The sequence below is a fragment of the Choloepus didactylus genome, chromosome 11 (genome assembly GCF_015220235.1).
Source record: "Choloepus didactylus isolate mChoDid1 chromosome 11, mChoDid1.pri, whole genome shotgun sequence".
Lineage (NCBI taxonomy): Eukaryota > Metazoa > Chordata > Mammalia > Pilosa > Megalonychidae > Choloepus > Choloepus didactylus.
Genome location: NC_051317.1, coordinates 68,802,285 through 68,815,174, shown reverse-complemented (window position 1 = coordinate 68,815,174; position 12,890 = coordinate 68,802,285). Strand labels below are relative to the sequence as shown.

Below are 12,890 nucleotides of genomic sequence, written 5' to 3'. Positions count from 1 at the left end.
TTATTTTCTTGACATCACAACAGCAATAAAGCTAAAAATTCATATAGAGGATTTAAGGTAAAAGTTTCAGAATCACCAAGACTATTCTTGTATTTTAGTGCATTCCATGAGTCTATCTGTGCCATGTGAAAAAAAGTCTGTTATCAAGATTACAAACTGAGCTCCTTCTCATAAGGGGCAGGGCTACGAACAGCCGCCAGGACTCTCACTCACCTGGCGCAGGTGTTCTCACACAGACGCAGGGAATGACTCACCTTTTTGCACACACTGGATATTCTTCATCTCAGGACTCCACTTAAGGCTGGAGCCACAGAGAAAGGATGAGGGACCTTCTAAGAACATGCCATCTGCACAAGAAAAGATCACCTTCTCACCAATTGCATAGAAACTCTTGTGGGGTTGACTCTGTATGCCATCTGTCAGTGCAGGTAGAACACAGGCTGTTTCTAAAGGTAAAGAATACAAGGGTCATTTGGTTTTCTAAATCATCTTTAAAAAAATAATAACAGCCTTGATTGGTGCTGATATACCTGATCTGCTTTTTCCCAATGTTAAAGGACCAGGAGAAAGAAGTAAGTTAACTCTTAAAGGTCACTTCCCACAGTGCCTGGCATGTAGTTGATCAATGAATAACCAAAACCCAAACAGCTCCCACCCTCCCACCCCTGTCCTAAAGCAGTATGACAATTAGAAATGAATAAATCTAATAAATACAGAGTTTTAAAACCCAGCCTGCTATTTAAACCAGACTTTTCACAGCTTCAACTTATCTGTCTAGTCTTGTAATGTCTTATCAGAATTTTCCCAAGTGCCATATTCTGCTGTATTTGCAAACCATTAGCATATGTCCAACTAGATATTTAACTATCTGAAGTTTTTAAAGGATCAGCTTTAAATTTGCAACCACAGAAGTGTTAAATGGTTTTGGTCTCCATCTCTATTCTTTCTTACTCATTTATAATCATTAGTTCAAACTTCTATCTCGAGCCTTGAAAAACAGCAAAGAGCAAAATGATAAACATGCATAGCTATGGTAAACAAGTCAGGAGGATTCATGATTTCAAAAAAACAAATCTTGTTTTTTAATGATTCCCTAATGGACTTTGGACAATATTCCACAAAATACTGCTCCATTTCTTAGTCATTTTCAGCAGAGAACACATTCATTCATTCATAACAGCATTGACTGAATACCTATATTTTGCCAAATATGCAGCTTGTTACTGGGAACACAGGGTACAAGTCACATATTCTGCCCTAAAGGAGCTAAAAATCTAGCATTTGGTATTTGTTTGCTTCTGGTCATGACACAATTGCTAGTTTCACACCGACTTTCCTACCAAGAACAAGTAGCAAATCTGTACAAAATTAAAATTAAAAAATATATATATTTGAGGGAATCAGAGAGCAACCAAGGCAGTGAAAGTTTAAAGATCCAAGATTCCATGGAGAAGGGAAGCCTTACACAGTGATTACAACATTTGTTATTGTTCTTCTCCTTGAGATATTTATAACTTTGAAAAATGATGCTGAAAGCCTGCTGATTGCGGAGAAAGCTGCAGCTTCTATAGAGGCTGAAAAGCAGAGTAGGGTTTTTGACAGTCTCATAGGGCTAAGGGGTCAAAAATTAGAGTTCAGTCCTGTAAAAAAAGGAGAGGCCCAAGGAGAAATCTAGTACTTCCAGTTGGGATCTCTTAATGGCTAAACGCTAGGAGTAAAAATAAACTAGAACAAAATAAAGCTCAATTGCAAATTTACTCAAACCCTGACGGGATTCTACCCTAACAGCTACCAAAAACAAAACTAAATCTTCTCTAAAGTTAGAGAACATCATCTAGCTTCAAATTATTTCTTCAATTTTTAATACATAATGTCTAGCATTCAATCAAAACTAATTATAGATGAGAATTTACCAAATACAACAAAACAAAAAAGACAATAGAAAGAGACCCACAGAGATCCTGGTAATAGAATTAACAGATATGGACCTTGAAATAACTGTTATTAATATGTTGAAAAAAAATAAATGATAAATGGAGAATTTCATCAGAGAACAAGAAAGCACAAAAGGAACAGAATTGAAAAAATTATCTAGAAATGAAAAATGAAATATAATTAAGAGCCTGAGCTCTTACTGGCAGATTATACACAACTGTACAGAGAATTAATAAACTGGAAGATAGGCCAATAAAAAATATTTGGAATAATGCACAGAGAGAAAAAGATGGCAAAGAAAAGAATGTAAGAAAATGAAGTAGTCTAAAAAATGTACAATTTGAGTCTTATGAGGAGAGGTGTGCAGGAAAGGGGCAGAAGAAAAATTTGAATATATTATGAACAAGATTTTCTAAAATTGACAAAAGACATTATAGCACAGACTTAAGAAGTTCTTTGAACATCAGCTGGGATAAAAACAAAGAAATCATATGTGGGCACATCAGAGTAAAATTGCTGAAACACAAAGACCCACTCTCCCCCACCAAAAAAAATCTTCAAAGCAGCAAGAGAAAAAAGGCATAATTTCCAAAGGAGAAATAGTAAGACTGACAGCTGACTTCTCTAGAAAACAATGAATTCAAAGGCAATGTAATAGTATCTTCAAAGAAAATAACTGTTAACCTAGAATTCCTTATCCAGTAAAAACGTGCTTCAAAAATGAAAGCAAAATGAAGACACTGGTGAATAAAATTTTTTTTCATACAATTTTTCTTTCTTGATAAAAGAAAGAAAGCTCCTCAGGCAGAAGTATCGTATTAATCTCTTTAAGAAACCAGTTTCTGGCTTTATTACTCCTAGCTTGTGAATTCTTATATTCTATTTCAATCAAGGATCCAGAAGACACAGAGAAAGAGAGAGAGAGAGAGAGAGATCCTATACAAATCAGGAAGACAGAGATAGACAATTAGAAAAATAAACAGAAGACCTGGATGGACACTTCATAAAAGAAGATTTCCAAAAGGCCAACAAACATATGAAAACACACTTAAAATCATTTGTCATTAGGAAAAAAATTTTAAAATAAGATATCACTACACACTCTACCAGTATAGCTAAAATTTTAGAAGATAGACAAAAAGAGTTGGTGAGGTTACACTGATTTCTGGTAGGGATATAAATTGGTACAACCACTTGAAGACTATTTGGCAGCATCTACTAAATGTGGGTGCATGACTCAAAAATTTCACCATTAGGTATATATCCCAAAGAAAAATGTACATGTGCACTAGGGCTTTCCTCACAAAGCATGGACCAACCGCTAAAAGAATAATATATCCCTACAGCTCTGTTGATCGATCTGCTAAACAACCTCATATTGTAGTACAACCAAAATGGAAGCCAAAGAGTAGTTTGGGGAGTGGTCTGACAAACAGAAGCACTTACTTCAATGCCTAGACCTGAGCGTAATATCCAAAGCACTTAAGGAGGTAGATCGGTTGTGGTACATCCCTAATAATCCCACTAGAGAATGTCCTAATGGTCACAGCATGAACTGAGCTCCCTGGCCTATTCTAATTTGCATTAGACACTTTAAAATTGCGATAAAATTTACCTTACCTGACTGGAGCACTACCAACCAGAGAATGCTGAAGGTTTATTCGGGGAACTATTGAAACTAAGATTGGATCATATCAGCCTCTCAGGAAACAGTGGTCAAGACATGGGGCATATGGTGAACAGTTATTTATCTTGATTTATTCTCTTCCATATTATTGACTCATCTTAAATTCTGTACTACGACTGAGAGGACTCACTCTGACAATGCATTTCTCCAAGAATCCACTGTAAATCTTCTCCACATCTGGCAACAGGGTCTCCAATAAGAGAATATCCTTCTTTGCAAGTGTATACTATGTTTTTCCCAACAGGAAACTTGGCACCTTCAGCCTAAATAAAAATAAAAGATGGAAGGTAAGGTTTGTCTGTTTTGCATTAACAAAATATTCCTTTAGATGTATTTTACCTGGAAATCATTGCTTCTTTTAAATCATATTCAAATAACTGATTTAGAAACTTGTCTATAAAATCATGTTTTTCCAGTACAGTTGTAGTCAGCAACACAAATACCACATTTATTGCAATAAAGCCATTAATGCCACTGCACTATAATTTATTGATTACTTCCAAAATACCAAGCCTGTGCTAAGCGTTTCACTGAAATGACTTTAATGGACCCCGTCTAAGTAATTTCTTACCCTTGTCTTTTTAGGAAATACAGTTTTTTATAATATTTCCAAAACTTCTTTGTCAGTCAACTATTTATATGAAGAGATTATGGGCAGTTCATTGGCAATACTTCCTAACAAATGCCAATGCGAATAGCCAGAAATGTTTACATGATGTCGATCTACTCCCACCCACCCTCGAACTCCACTGTGTAAGGGAAGTGCTTCGGGACTTGACCAGATTCAAGAACATTTCATTAGCCTATAGTGCCAAGAGGTGAGATTCCATAGGAAAGTGAGGAGGAATTTGAAATCTGAACCTGTGAGGGGGTAATCATGCTCATTTGGGGTCTTTCTTGGTTCCTTCCTTTACACTTCTGGTCCTCTTGATATCAGAACCAGTAGTGGCAACTTTTTAGAAATACAGAGTCCCAGCCCTTCTGAATCAGAAACAGAGGACTGGGGGAGACCATGGTCTCTATTTTTAAGTTCCCTGGGTTGGTTCTGATGTACTATTCAATGGAGCAGTGTTTGGAATTTCTGGCTCCTTAGAAGGCACATCATGCATTGGGGATTGGGACAACAATTTCATGGTTTGCTAAAGTACATGAGTTTGTTTGGCTTCATAGTCTGAGCATATGTTTCCCATAGGAACTTTATGGGTAGTGGTGACTGTAGAGGAACAGTGTGGGTGTCAGGGATCCTAAGGTTCATTTGTGTGCTCACTCTTCCACACACACACACAACACAAATACACACACTACTTCCATCTCCCAATAAGACCTACATTTGAGGAAACTTAAGCAAACTCTGAGTGAGTGTAGCCTAGGCCCAAGGGTTTCGAATTTGATAGGCAAAATTCTTCATGGAGAAAGCAAGGCTTGCAGCATTGAGAGAATCTTGATGAACAATATATCCTTTGTAAATCACCAAAAGACTTCCTGGTGGTTTGGGCCAAAGCCTCATTATAATAAGGAGTAAGGACTCCAAACTAGGAAAATTTACCAGAAAGACAAGTGGCAAGTGACTCTTGTTCCTTACTAAAGAAGAAAATTGCTCAAAGTACAATGACCCATATCTCACCAGATGCTGGCTAAATGTCTTATTGTCTCCAGGAATAAAACTAATACTTCACCCAAGCCCCCATATTAGGCTTTTTCAGTAGCAAGAATAAGGAGAGTCCTTTAAATTGAAGAAGTTGGTTGTAGCTTCCTAATTTAATGCCCAAAGTGGAAATGTTTAGTAGCCCTGTGGCATGATTGCATTTCTAATTCATTGGGCAGCAATATTGATTTCCCTACCACAGAAGATATATAGCTTCTGCAGATTTCTGATCACCTGGGGCAAAAAAAGAAAAGTCAAAAACTAAAACCCTCTTTGTTAAAACTAAAATGCTCACATAAAAGATTTTTAGCACTGTTTCACCTTGGAAAAAAGAAATACATTATGACATCAGTCAAGAGATGGAACTAGGAATAAGGAATAAATATAAAGGGGAAAAAAATATAACTTTCATGACCAACTTGAACAAATCCATCTTTCAAGGCAGGAGGTGATGGACAGAATTCTGTTGGAACCAAAGACAAAGGAAAACAATGTGGTTCAAGCAATCTGAAAGGAAAAGAAAAAAAAAAAAACATGTAATTAATATGATTGATTTCCACAGTTTAATGAATACTTTGCACTACAGTGAATTTTTCCTTTGTACTCAGTGTCCATTCATGTAAGCACATTGATGTGATTTTCTGACATGTTCTGAACCAAATATTTTATGATATTCTGAGATAGAAAACTCAAATATAAGCTCAAGCTCCAAAAAATAGTGTTTTAAGTAGCTTAAATAGCCATAGGTCAGTAATAAGAAAAACAGGTAAAAAGAAAGAAAAGGAAAAAAGAAAAGCTAAAACAATAAAAACTTTTTCTCTTCCTGTTTGGTTCTTAAATTCCTTTAACACTGAATTAATTTTGTCTTTAAGGAAGGCAATTAGAATTATTGACCCTGTGAGACACAAAATAACTAGCTTTTATTGAGCATTTATTATGTGATGGTGCCATGGAAGTTGCTTTTCATGTATACATTATCTCAATTCATACTCACTGCTACCCTATGAGATACATGAAAAACACAAAGTCTCAGAAAATTTGAATAATTTATCCAAAGTTATAAGATAAGACCAAAGCTGGATTCAAGTCTAGTTGGTTAGACTCCTAAAATCACTCTCTTTCCACTTCTCAAAAGGCAATGAGGAAAAGTAGTGAGTCATAGAGTGCCTACACTTTTTCTGAAGTATATTTGACTGAGAGCAGACCCTTTGGTAAAAGCAAGTTTGTATAAGGTTTGGCGCAGGAATCCTAGACCTACAAGGAAAATGGGGGAAGAAAAGGCCTAAGACCATCTCACCAATACCAGTCTCAACAGTAAAGTGTTGAGGCTTTACCATGACCACCACTAGGGAGAGACAGCAATAATGGAAATGATAAACGATTGCATCCATCATTAAGCAATGATTTTCAATGCTGCCTGTGCTGGTTTGGATAAATTATGTCCCCCAAAACGCCGTGTTCTTTGAAGCAATCTTGTGGGGGCAGACGTATTAGTGTTGATTGGGTTGGAATCCTTTGATTGAGTGTTTCCATGGAGATGTGACTCAATCAACTGTGGGCAAAATGTTTGGTTAAATTATTCCCATGGAAATATGGACCCCACCCATTCAGGATGGGGCTTGATTTAATCACTGGAGTCCTATGAAAGAGCTCAGACAGAAGGAGCTCAATACTGCAGCCAAGAAAGACATTTTGAAGACAGCCATTGAAAGTAGACTTTTGCTACTCCACAGCTTGCCTGGAAGAAACTAAGAGAATACCCCCAGAAACCTAGATTGAAACATCCTGGGAGAAAACCATTTTGAAAAACAACCTGAAGAAGTTCAGAAGATGGAAGTTAAAACAAATGAGGGTGAGGAGAACCTAAGATGGCGGCTAGGTGAGACAGGGCAAAAAAACACCTCAGTGAAAAATACTAGATAAAAACCAGAAAGTGACCCAGAACACCACTGCCAGCGATGCACCAGCTGGACAAGGTCTGCTAGATCCACAGGGAATGTGCATTTGGTGAAACCAGGAGCCTGCATTCTGAAATGAGTGAGTGAGTCAACTGAAAGTCTGGCGGCAGCGCTGCTGTGTGGGGAAACAGTGGGCTGACATTTGGAGATAGACTAGTTCTTTAAAAAAAAAAAAAAAAAGCCCAGGAGTGGCTGCAGATATGATGGGGAGAGCCACACAGTGAACCACGGCGGGAGAGGGCTGGGCTAATGCCTCAGTGTCTGGAGTGGAGGTTACCTCTTCCCACACTCGCTGCTTATTGTCTCGAGACCAGAGGAGCAGAGGGGAGCTAAAAGGAGAAAAAAAACTGCATTCCCTGCAACCATCTCCCCAGCGAGCAGGGGACGCTCCTGCCCGGGGCCAGACCCACAGCCCAGAGCCGCGCCAAGAAACCCAGTGTGATGGGGAATCTTTCCCGCAGCACTACACACAAACCACAATATCAGCTGTGGACAGTGGCCTTTAATACACCCACGGCTAATTGTCCCAGAGCTGGGAGGGTGGAGCTGTGCGAAAAGTGGGAAGTTAACACTTCCCATTCAACCATCTTTGAAGTGGGCTGGGAGCGCCCCTGCACGGCCCAGCAACCCAGGGCTTCCCTGGTGGGCCGGCATGCACTAGGGACGTGGCGCGGCCCTCCCTCAGCAGAGGTCTTGGAAGAGCACAGCTGGGAAGGGCGAACAGCTCGGAAATCCCAGGGAACCTACACCAATACCAAGAACTTGTGGGTCAGCAGCAGAGAACAGCCTAAAATCTCTGGGAACACCTGGGAGGTTTGATTATTAAAGCTGCCCTGCCTGCCTAACCACCCAGACACATGCCCCACATTCAGGGCAGCCAGCACCAGCAACACACCCAAACTTGGTGCACCAATTGGACCCCACAAGAATCAGATCCCCACACACCACAAAGACAAAGTGGGGGAGAACTGACTTTAGGGGAATAGGTGACTCACGGACACTATCTGCTGGTTAGTTAGAGAAAGTGTACGCCACCAAGCTGCAGTTCTGTCAAATTAGGGATCAATTAAAGCAAATGCCAAGAGGCCAAAAACAACAGAAAATCTTAAAGCATATGATAAAACCAGACGATATAGAGAACTCAGACCGAAACACCCAAATCAAAAGATCAGAAGACACACAGTACTTGGCACAATTGATCAAAGAATTACAGACAGGCAACAAAAGCATGGCTCAGAATATAAAGGACATGAAGAAAAGCATGGCACAGGATATGAAAGACATACAGAAGACCCTAGAAGAGCATAAAGAAGAAATTGCAAGAGTAAATAAAAAAATAGAAGATCTTATGGAAATTAAAAAAACTGTAGGCCAAATTAAAAAGACTCTGGATACTCATCATACAAGATTAGAGGAACCTGAACAACAACTCACCCTCCTCGAGGACCACAGAACAGCAAATGAAAGAACAAAAGAAAGAATGGGGAAAAAAATAAAAAATATCGAAATGGATCTCAGGGATAGGATAGATAAAATAAAACATCCAAATTTAAGACTCATTGGTATCCCAGAAGGGGAAGAGAAGGGTAAAGGTCTAGAAAGAATATTCAAAGAAATTGTTGGGGAAAACCTCCCAAACCTTCTACACAATATAAATACACAAAGCATAAATGCCCAGCGAACTCCAAATAGAATAAATCCAAATAAACCCACTCCAAGACATATTCTGATCAGACTGTCAAATACTGAAGAGAAGGAGCAAGTTCTGAAAGCAGCAAGAGAAAAGCAATTCACCACATACAAAGGAAACAACATATGACTAAGTAGTGACTACTCAGTGGCCACCATGGAGGCGAGAAGGCAGTGGCATGACACATTTAAAATTCTGAGAGAGAAAAATGTCCAACCAAGAATACTTTACCCAGCAAAACTCTCCTTCAAATTTGAGGGAGAGCTTAAATTTTTCACAGACAAACAAATGATTAGAGATTTTGCTAATAAAAGACATGCCCTACTTCAGATACTAAAGGGAGCCCTACCAACAGAGAAACAAAGAAAGAAGAGAGAGATATAGAAAATTTTTACAGACATATATAGAATATTACATCCCAGGTCACCGGGACACACATTCTTCTCTAGTAATCATGGATCTTTCTCCAGAATGGACCGTATGCTGGGACATAAAACAAGCCTCAATAAATTAAAAAAAAAAAAAAAGAATTTGTTCAAAGCACATTCTCTGACCACAATGGAATACAAATAGAAGTCAATAACCATCAGAGACTTGGAGAATTCACAAACACCTGGAGGATAAAAATGAGGGGAAGATGAAAACATTCCTGGATAATCAAAAGCTGAGGGACTTCATCACCAGTAATCAGTCTGATAAGAAATGCTGAGGGGAGTTGAGCAGGCTGAAAGAAAGGGACACTAACCAACTGTCTGAAACTACATGAAGAAATAAAGAATTCCAGTAAAGATCACATGGTAAATATAAATACCATTACTACTGCGTTTTTTATTTATAACTCCACTGTTTGCTTCCTACAGGATCTAAAATAGATAAACTGTAATGATAAATCAGTGGTTTTGGACTCAGTGTAAAATATGTAATTTTTTTAGAAGAACTACATAAAGGTGGGGGAATAATGGAGTATAGGAACATAGTTTATGTGTCATATTGAAGTTAAGTTGGTATCAAAGAAAAACAAGATTGTTATAGATTTGAGATGTAGAATTTGAACCCCACAGTAAACACAAAGAAAGTATCAGAGAATATGACCATAGAGACGAAAAGTAGAGTAGGGGTTCCGAGAAGTGGGGGAGGGGCAATGGGGAGTTAAGAAATGAGAGTAGGGTTTCTGTTTGGGGTGAAGGGAAATTTCTAGAAATGGATGGTGGGAAGGTGATAGCATTGCAACATTCTAAATGTGATTAATCCCACTAATGGAATGCTAGAGAGGGGGTGGAAGATTTAGGCTATATATATGCTTCCACAATTAAAAAAAAAAAAAAAAGTCTAAATAGATGACAATTAAATGCCAAGGATGATCCTGGATGGGATCTGAGGATGGAGGAGAGGAGGCTCAAAGGGACACAGATGGGACACACACACACACACACACACACACAAAGGAAATATAGAATGTAAGCTTTATATCAATGTTGAATTTCTTGAACTTCTTAGCTGCACTTGAGATTTCATAAAAGAATGTTCTTGTCCATGGAAAAGGTATATGTCAATCATATTGTTTGTTCAAAAATATGTGCAGCTTGCTCACATATGTTCAGAGGACAGAGCGATAGAGGATGGATGATAGATAGGGAGGAAGGGGGGGAGGGAGAGAGGGAGGAAAAGAAAGAAATGGCGGTGTGACAGGATGTTAAAGGTCGTGGATTGGGGTATTGGGGTAGGGGGGTCGGGGTATGATGGAGTTCTATATATGCGGTTTGTACTGTTTTTGCAACTCTTCCTGTAAGATTGAATTTATTTCAAAATAAAATCTATTAAATTTAAAAAAAAGAAAGAAAAGAAAAGAAATATAACCTGGGAGCAAATGAAGACACTAGCCATGTGCCTTCCCAGACAACAGAGATGTTCCAGACACCATTGGCCATTCTTCTGTGAAGGTACCTCATTGTACACTTGTACGGCCTTAAGACTGTAACTTTGTAGCCAAATAAACCCCCTGTATAAAATCCAATCCATTTCTGGTGTTTTGCATAATGACAGCATTAGCAAACCGCAACAGTGCCCCTGAGGTCAATTTACCACCAGTATTATGTCCATTCCAGAGATTCAACACAAATGACCTTCAAATAATCTTACTTGAGCTTTTTGCCAACTCCCTGATAAGAAGAGGTTAATAAGGACAGTTTAAAACAGTATGGTGTGGCATAAAAAATTCAGAGGTTTGATTCATCAATTAAGAATTTTTTAGATCATTTTTGTAAGATTCTGGCAAATAGGAAGTTGGTGCCAGACTACTGGGATAATCCGTCAAGATGTCATCTAATTCAAATGTGCATAATGAAGAGGGAGGAGGAGGAAAAGGAGAGGAAGGAAGGAAGGAAAGGAGGGAGACAGGGAGGAAGGGGCATATCTGAAAAGTACTATAGATTACATTATTGAATGCTTGCTATGTACCAGGCGCTGTACTGACTTTACACACTGAAACTTGTTAAATCCTGACCACATCTCATTGTTGTTTTTCCTACAATTATTATCCTCATTTTAGAGATATGGCCAGTAACTTGCCCAAGGTCATACAGCAAGTAGGTGGCAGATGATCTGATGCCCAAACTTCTGCCCTTACCCACTCAGCTGGACTGCCTCCCAGTGACCCAGCCTTTTGCAACGTGTGTAAGAAAAGCCAGAAGCACATAAATGCAAGATGAGAGGCCTCCCTCCTTCACTGGCCCAGTACTAAGGGGTAAAGCAGTCATGGATAAAATTTGCATTTAACTTTCAAATCTTTCAACAGCAGTAATCATGTGTTGCTTGCTTCCTGCATGGGGCGCTGTGCTGTGTGTAACTACCAGGAGGTCTGGTCTGCATTACCGAAAATGCTCCAGCTCATCGTCTTGGCATTGCCTGCTTTCTGACGTTTCTCCAATACAGGATTTCCCACCCCTACTGGGAGATGGGTTATTGCATTCTCGGCTCCTTGTTTTCTTTCCTTGAACACAGGGACCCCAAGCAGACCAGCAACTCCAACCTCCATCGACCCCTCCTGTAAGATAAGAGGGGGGTTTTGCAGTAAGAACTTGGAGAAGAGGATTTTGGAGCATAGTGCTATGCTTCCTGCTAATGTGTTTACTAGAGGAGCAGAGGATGCTGGGTGTTTATTAATTTATCTATTCACTGGGGTTTTCTAGAATGATCAGAGTATCTCCATACATTAAGTTGGAATGTCCATATTAAAGTTATGTTGGCATCTTTCTAGCAATAGTAATATCTTAAATATGTTTATTATTTTATAACTGTTTCAAAGCACTTTTGCAAACTACATCATTTGTTTACTCCTCTGAACAATGAATTAAGATGGGCAAGAGGCCTGTTATCCCCATTTAAAACATAAGGAGGACAAATATTGCATGATCTCACTTATATGAAACAATCATAACATGCAAATTCATAATGACAAAAAGCAGAATACAGATTACCAGGGGCAAGGTAGGGGAAGTGAAGGGGGAGTTAATACTTCAATTGTACCATTTCTATTAGAGTTGATGAAAGAGTTTTGGTAATGGATGGCAGTGATGGTGGCACAACATTGTGAATATAATTAACACCACCAAATTATGTAATTGAAAGTGGTTTAAATGGGAAAATCCATAGAACTATAAAAGAAAAAATGTGAATGCTACCTATGGACTATAGTTAACAGTATAATTATAACAATATTGATTCATCAGTCATAACAAAGTTACCATGCTCATGCAAAATGTTAATAATGGGGAAAACTGTGGGGGGTGAAGGGTATATGGAACTCTCTACTATCTGCATGGTTTTTTGGTAAATCTACAACTGCTCTAATTAAAAAATTAATAATATTTTTTAAAAAGAGAGATGAGGAAATGAAGAAAGAATAAGTGGTTAAATGCTGTGCCCAAGGTTGTAATGGCTGAAAGGAGGCACATCCCAGACTATAACCTGGACTTC

The 12,890-nt window shown here is 38.6% G+C and overlaps 1 protein-coding gene across 2 annotated transcripts in view; it reads right to left on the bottom strand.

Annotated features, from left to right (window-relative positions):
• C7 (complement C7) overlaps positions 1 to 12,890 on the bottom strand; it is a 58,693-nt gene that overhangs the window by 9,109 nt on the left and 36,694 nt on the right. The window contains exons 12-15 of one of the 2 annotated variants that reach the window (XM_037799164.1): positions 11,787 to 11,958; positions 5,678 to 5,774; positions 3,753 to 3,885; positions 255 to 446 (exon numbers count right to left, since the gene is read on the bottom strand). In XM_037799164.1, coding sequence (XP_037655092.1) covers positions 255 to 446; positions 3,753 to 3,885; positions 5,678 to 5,774; positions 11,787 to 11,958 — 594 coding nt within the window. The remainder of the gene's footprint in view (positions 1 to 254; positions 447 to 3,752; positions 3,886 to 5,677; positions 5,775 to 11,786; positions 11,959 to 12,890) is intronic. The other variant, XM_037799165.1, reaches the window with a different exon arrangement.